The following is a 7,919-nucleotide window of genomic DNA, read 5'->3' as shown; positions in this document are numbered from 1 at the left end:
CCTTTTTGTCTAAGATAAGATATTTATTCCTACATAAGTGTAGTCAAAATGACACATTGAAGATCTTGTATCTGATTAATGAACTTAATTATATTGTGATGGTAGACAGTACGATCTACTTCCTCCATCCCAAATTGTAAGTCATTCCAAAAATCTTGGAGAGTCAAACTTTTCTAAGTTTGACCAAATTTATATTATAAAATGATAATTATTATGGTACGAACTAAGTATTATTAGATTATTTCTTAATTATATTTTTATAGTATACTCACTTTACATTACAATTTTTAGTATTTTTTTCTATAATTTTGGTCAAACGTGAAAATGATTTCACTCTCTAAGATTCTTGGAATAACTTACAATTTGGGATGGAAGGAGTACAATACTAAGCCGGAAGATCCTAGGTGTGAAAATTAGGCCCATTTTCACGAAGATTGCCTAGTGATCAAGTGCTAATTAAACATGCAACATGATGCACAAAACGTTCCTTTCACCGGTTACCGATGGGCATGGGGACAAGCACTCTGGTCTATAAATTATTCCAATAGTGAAGACGAGAAACAAACTGAGTATACTTTGGGATTACATAGCTGGGTTATGCTTAGAGCTCACCCAAGACATCTGGTCTCATGACTTGTGGGTCAGTCATGAGTGGGTGGAGTGAACTAGACGTGATGCTACACTGGTCAAATCCATCATGGGCTCTGGTCAGCGGCAACGTGAACGTGCTCCATCCAGGCTTTTCTATCCTAATGGCCAGTAGTGCGCATGCTGTACCCATGTCTTGTTGATCTTGCTTTCAGACTACGGATTTGTAGGAGTAATCTGTCCTTCTAGTCCAGACCACGACATCCTGCATTAGGCAATTCTACAACTTGTTGCCTGATAAGCACTTCTATGAAAACCTAGTACGTACGCATTACCACAAGTGCAGACCAATGATTCGAAATGAAATCATTTGATGTGATCGTCGTCGTTCAGCTTCTTCGTAAGTTTTGATGTGAGCAGCAACAAGCATTATTGCTTCCAGTAACAACCTTATCATTCCACATCTCCTGTCGATCATCATTTCTCTGAAAATTCGCAAATCTTTCAGGAGGAATAATCAAACGCTTCCAATTGCTTTGGCCTAAAAAATCAATTCTTTGGTTAAGTTGTCCCCTGTGCCTGTTCTGATCATGTCAAAAACTCTACCCATGAACTGTACAGATTATTATTCTTCTCCCCTCCACCATGAACCAATTGTTCTTTGTTTCTCTATCGACTTACATCAAAAGAAAATGGAAAAAAATATCAAGAAACATCACAGGAACAAGAACACCATCGCCTGCAATTTAATCGATTCATCGAATCCATTTGATCAGCTAGCCCAGGAAGGATTCCGGCAAGCCATTCTCGTCCGCTTCGCTTCCTCAGAAGGGCATGATGTGGGTGGTCTTGGAGTCGTAGCCGGCGAGGCAGCTCTTGGCGTTCACCCTATAAATCTTGAGCAGCTCCAGCGCCATCTGCCTCGCCGCCGGCGAGCACCCGCTCTGCATCAGCAGGAGCAGCCTCGTCAGCCCGCCCTCCGCCGCCGCGGCCGCGTCCGCCGCGCGGCGGTCCCGGTACCGGTGGCAGACCGCCCAGAGCACGGCCACGGCGGCCTCGGCGCCGTCGCGCCCGGACTTCATCATCCTGCCCACCACGGCCGGGATGGCCTCCTCCGCGTCACCGCACAGCGCGGCGCGGCCCTCGGCGCAGCCCACGGCGGACTCGAGCACGCGGAGCGCCTTCGCGGACGCGCCGGGCTCCGTCGTGGCGGCGCGCAGGGCGCGCACCGCGGCCTGGACCGCGCCCAGGCGCACCATCTCGCCGCGCGCCCAGGCGCGGCGCGACCCGCCGCAGACGCAGATGGCTGCGGCAAGGCAGGAGAGGCCGGCGTCCACGGCGTTCCTCTCCAGGGCGCCCTTCTCGTCGACGGTGCCCACGAGCCGTACCAGCTCGGCCAGCAGCTCGGACGACTCGGCCACCGCCGCCTTCGCCGCCTCGTCTGCGGCATTGGCGAGCAGCAGCTCCGCCAGCCTCGCCGCGTCGACCCTCGCCTCCAGGCCGCCGCTACCGCGGCGCATCACGCGCGCTAGCGACGCGGCCGAGGCCGCCGCGTCGGCGGTGAGGCCGGTGGCCACCCGCTTCTTGTTCGCGTCGTCGATGCCGTCCGAGGCCAAGATCTTGGCCAGCACTCTGGTTGCCGCCTCCACGCCCTCGACGCCGGTTTCCTCGGGTCTTCTCCGGAGAACCGACGCGACGGTCTCGGCGGCGCGGCCGGCGCCCAAGAGCGCGTTCTTTTCGAAGTCGTCGACGTCGTCGTCGGAGAGATAGGCGGCCAGCTCGCGGAGGGCCGGGGACGGGTCGACGCCGGCGGAAGCCACCTGCCGGACGAGGCTCGCGGGGGAAGAGGTCCGTGTCGCCGAAGAATTGTCGGTGGCGGTGGGGGAGCAGGAGGCGGCGGAGGCGGCCCAGTGCGCGATGAGGCTGCGGAGGGTGAGGTTGGGGACGAGGTCGGTGGAGCGGAGCGGGAGCATGGTGGCCGGGCACGTGGTGTTGCCGGAGTCGAGCCACCGCTGGATGGAGGCCCGGTCGTAGGTGACGCCGGTGCAGAGGCTGACGGGCGAGCGCATGACGTCGAGCGAGATCGGGCAGCGGAAGAAGCTGGGGATCTTGACCTCCAGCGCCTGGTGCTGCGGGGGCAGCCTCATGGCCGTCTCCTTCCGGACCATCGGAAGCTCCTGCTGGCGACGACGGCTGCCGGCCGGAGGACGAGGGAATGCGGCCAGAAAGGGAAAGGGAGGTGGAGGTGGTGCGGGTGCTGGTATATGGAAGGCCAGGAAAAGCGACGGTGGTGGACTGGTGGTCGTCGTCCTCGCGTCGGCTCGGCTCTACCGTGCTCGTGTCAAACGTAACAGTTACTACAATTTTTTTTTCCCTCTCCGGGAGAAGTCTTCACGTGTACCCCTCAAACACTATATATTTTCCTTCCACGCTTAAAAGCCTTTTTGTTTGGTTCTGTTTTCCTTATATATGGCGTTGAAGCGTATACATTTACATAGTCAAGAAATCAAAATACAAAATCCATGTGAGTTCCATATTCTTCTACAAAACATCTATGCTCGCCAAAGAACATCTAGCAACTCGGAGTTTTAATCAAGGAGAAAACCAAAATTATTATTGGCTCGAACTTTTAGTGGTATTGAATTCATGGCACTATTAGGCCAGTCTCAATGCATAGTTTAATGACACAGTTAACAATACTAGTAACTAGGTAACTGAGCCACAAGAGTTTTATGGGGATGAAACTCCTCTCACATCTGATGAAACTCCTTCATTTAATGATCCTGCCAAGTCAGCAATTTTGCTTATGTGGTATCCTATTTAATGTGTATGACACTCTCATGAAACATGCATTGAGACTGACCTTAGTGAATTCATGATATTAAACTTCTCGAGCTCTACCAATCGGCAATTTTAACATAAAATGGTAGAAAACATGTGTACTCTAAGAGTGTTTTGTTGCAAGGCACGACCAGCCACGCCACACTTCATGATAGCCAAGTAGCATTGTTTGGTTTGGAGCAAAGGTGTGACGTCCATAGTGTTTCCACGCAACCAGCGGCGTGCCAGGCTGTGGAGATACACTCCGTATGTGGAGAGATTATATTAAAAATGCACCAATATTCGCATCATCAAATAAGCTTTTATTAAATTCTACATGAAATATGTCTTGGTAGTATGTTTATTTCAACTTGTATATATTGATACATGCTTCTTGTTTTTTTCAAAAAAAAAAACTTAGTGAGAATGATATAAATTAACTTAGCATAGATAGATTAAACTAGTATGAAGTGGTTCTCATTGATAGATCTTACAATATTCTATATCAGCATCGTATCTGATTGCGGAGAGGCTACATAGGTTGATCTTATAAGATTCTATATCAACACCGTATCTGATTGCAGAGAGGCTACATGGGTAACACCATACCAAATCTCCCCTCGCACCCACAAACCCCCTTATCATCATCAAGCTCAAATGCGATTTTTTTATTCTACAAGCACATTAGCGTTTTCTTGAGTTTATCAGCCGAATCTGTTAGCCACTCAGTAGTGTTTTTCTCTCACAATAAATCAGCCAACAATACTTTCTATCATAGCTTATCAGCTAAACGAATAAGACACATATTTGCAAACATGAGGTACTTTTTTTTAGTCAAAAACTAGAAAAGAGGGTGTGGAATACATGAAAGGGAAAAAGAGGGCTGTGTTCAAAGCAGGGCAGGCAGGAAAGGTAGTAGGGGAGTCAAAAGGAAGAAATTGAGGGTGACGTATGGGGCGGGGTGAGAGGTTGCTTTCCCGGCTGGCTACTCCCCCCTGCTGCCTGGTCCAGTCTCACCTAAAATCTTTTTATTTTAAAAATTTCACATTACAACAAATCATACAATATATACATATAGAACATTAAATATAAATTAAAAAAATAATTAATTATACAACTTATCTATAATTTATAAGATAAATTTGTTAAATATAATTAATTTATAATTAAATAATAATTAATAAATATAAACAAAAATACTATAGTCTCTAAATCTAAAAAGTTTTTTATGAGGGCAAATTCGGAGGCCCAGCAGTGCGTGCGTGAGGCAGGGAGTGCCCCGGTCGTCGGTCCATGGTCAAAGCCGTCGCGATACGGGGTCGGTCGGTCGACGTCCGCGACGCGACGTAACCCGCCGCACTGGGCCCAGACTGCTGGTGTGGACGTGTGGTGTCGCACGGCGTTTTTTTCTTTCTCGCTGGCTGTTGTGTGACTGTGTGGCTGCGCCTGCGTCTGTCCGTGCCTGCTTTGGTCGACACGACCCCGTAGGTGCACGTTTTCGCCGGTGCGGACGAGGAGCGGGAGCGCCGTGTGCGTGTGGTTCTGGTTCTCTGCGACTCTGCAAATGCACCTCCTTATAGAGACGAGTCTGGAGCCTTGTTTAATTACAAACTTTTTTTACAAAATAAACACCACCGTAGCACTTTCGTTTCTATTTCATAAATACTCACTCCATCCAAAAAAAAGTAACGTTTTTTATTTTTAGACATCATGTTTGACCGTTCGTTATATTCAAAAATTTTTTATAAATTATAAAATAAATAAATTATTAGTAAAGTATCTCTAATGATAAAATAAGTCTTAACAAAATATATAATATTTATGTAAAAAATTAAATAAGACGAATGATTAAGATGTCTAAAATTCTAAAACGACACTCTTTTTTTTGGGACGGAGGGAGTATTGTCCAATCAACTGCAAAGTCACCACCACAGCTCCCCTCCCCTCCCCCTCCCTCGTCTGCACGCTGCAACATAAGGATGAAGACGTTGAAACACCAAAAACGTGATATTGCAACACGCCCGACGAACTACTGTAACAATAAATTATAGCAGTTAAAACACTATGAACGCATAGCAGTGCAACAACAAAAAAGGACAACAGTTCCAACACTGGGATGATGAAGTTGAAACACCTTGAACATAAACAAACAAAGAAAAAATAGCTGAAACATTTGGTGCAGCTGCTGAAACACAATGAACATACTACAACAACAACACCCGACAACTGCTCCAACAATAGGCAACAAACTACTGCAACATGCAGACTGAAGAAAATGAAACAACATATCAAAAAAGAAGTACTCCAACAATGACTGAAACCCGCTGCAACATCCAGAGGGAACTATTGCAACAAAGGTGAAATCTGAACCCGAGAGCTTGCCAGAAGCCTAGCCTACTAAAACAACAAGTGAAAATATGCTACAACATCTGGAGAACACCATTGCAACACACGAGAGAGCTGAACCTCAAGAGCTCACCGAAACCCTAGCCACCACCACATCCCTTAGATCTAGAGGAGGAGGAGGAGGAAGATGAGGAGGGGCCAGATTAGATCCAGGACTCTAGGATAGGAGAGAGGGGGAGGAAGGCCTCAGATCTAGATCCCTCCGCCACCTACCTCATTGGAGCCACCGCCGTCGTTCTCGTCTCCGGTTCCATGGAGGTCGCGAAGCGGTACAAAGAGGAAAGACGCGACTCAGCGAACGTCGTATCCCTCCTCTCTGATGATATAAAGGTTGCGAAAGGGGCAGGGATGGAGGGAGGGAGGAAGGGAGGAAGGAAGGGAGCTCGCCGAAAGCCATCGATGTCGTCCTCCTCTCCGGTGGCTTGTAGGTCACAGAGAGAGGGGAGGCATGACACCACACAAGTAGAGCGAGGGAGTGGAGGAGGAGGAGAGAGCGAGGAGAGCGTCACGAGCGCTGCAGGAGTGCGATTCGAGGAAAGGGACAACAGAGATAGATAAGATTGGTTCGGCAACATCATTTATTGGGCCGCAGGCCCGGGTGCGTGGCGTCTGGACTGGACGGACGCCCGCACATTATCATTACCGATAAAAATTTCATGTCTAAAAAATGTATATGTTAGGGGATCTTTATAGTGGGGAAGCCCTCGACTTTATACAATTCCCCTTTTGCCCCTAATTTTGCTATTACACTCAAAACTAACCTCTATTTCAGCTAGGGGCAACTTGGTCCTTATACAACGAAAATTATTTATTCCTTTGGCTTTGTTGAAAGAGGTGAGCCTTCGCACGCCGAAGGGGTCTACACAGGTTGGATTCATATTGACTTCGTGTTGGTCTAGCTTCGTCTTTGTCATATCCTCAAGTGAGCCATTTGTCTTTGGCCTCACGCATTTGTCTTCGGCTTTGCACATTTATCTTCGTCGCCATTCGACAAGAGTTTTCAATACCAAATGATCCTACGAAGCTAGCTGACCCTCAAAGCATGAACATATAGTACAAGCAAAACAAGGAAAATGATTGCAACATATAGTACAAGCAAGAACTAGTTATCTAATAAAAAAATAGATACAAGACTGAAATTTACTGCATAGGCGCTGGATAGGCCAATTATTGGTTTTGGAAACTAAACCAGACCCTAGTTACATTGCATTATTGGTTTGTTGTAGTCAAGGCACCCAACTGAGACCAAGCTTAAAATAACCTGATGGACGAAATATTCTCTGTGATGCCGGCACACAGATTAATGGCACATATGCATGCTGGTGCCCAGCGAGCATGGCGGATTCTTCATATATAGGGCAATAATAGCTTCCCCAATGACAGGCCATATCTGTGCTTATACTGTTGTTGACAGGCCGGGTAAATTTATTTATAGCTAAACTACTAGTCGCACGTCTACAAAATGGATAAAAAAAGTCACTTTATTATGGACTCCACATCTTAGACCGGAAGCGACACCGCATAAATATAATGGCAGAAGATTTGTCTGGAAAGGGAAAAAAAATCTGCATAATAATCATTGTGTCAGTCAAATCATGGACCTTAATCTGTTCCAAGTCCCATCATGCAAAATGGAGATGCCCGCCCCACCTCGGCCATCGTCTCCCCCTGTTGCGCGACCAGCATGCATGAGCATCATTGTGTGCAGTCACTTTGAGTGAAATCACGGACAATTTGGGCCACTTTATATGGAAGAAAGAAATATATATAGTACGCGGATAGCGTTAGTGCACTTTTGGTTGATCGAGGAGCTGGCCGCACCCAACGCTTTGCGCCAACCATCTCTTGTGGCTCGTCCGTCCAAGGGAACAAAACAACCCCGATTGAGCTAAGTTAGGACTTGTTTAGTTCCAAAATATTTTGCAAAATTGATACTGTAGCTTTTTCGTTTGTATTTGACAAATATTATCCAATCATAGACTAACTAGGTTCAAAAGATTCGTCTCGTCAATTTCGACCAAACTGTGCAATTAGTTTTTATTTTTATCTATATTTAATACTTCATGCATGTGTCTAAAGATTCGATGTGATGAAAAATCTAAAAA

The 7,919-nt window shown here is 46.8% G+C and overlaps 1 protein-coding gene across 1 annotated transcript; it reads right to left on the bottom strand.

The window, feature by feature from the left end:
- On the bottom strand, positions 1,142-2,850 carry LOC8077583 (U-box domain-containing protein 27). The gene has a single exon (XM_021462513.1). It carries the CDS (start codon positions 2,754-2,756, stop codon positions 1,413-1,415), a length of 1,344 nt encoding a protein of 447 aa, XP_021318188.1. The 5' UTR covers positions 2,757-2,850; the 3' UTR covers positions 1,142-1,412.

This window comes from Sorghum bicolor, chromosome 6, assembly GCF_000003195.3.
Source record: "Sorghum bicolor cultivar BTx623 chromosome 6, Sorghum_bicolor_NCBIv3, whole genome shotgun sequence".
Taxonomy (NCBI): domain Eukaryota; kingdom Viridiplantae; phylum Streptophyta; class Magnoliopsida; order Poales; family Poaceae; genus Sorghum; species Sorghum bicolor.
The sequence above is the reverse complement of the archived record's forward strand: the minus strand, read 5'-3'. Positions and strand labels throughout refer to the sequence as shown.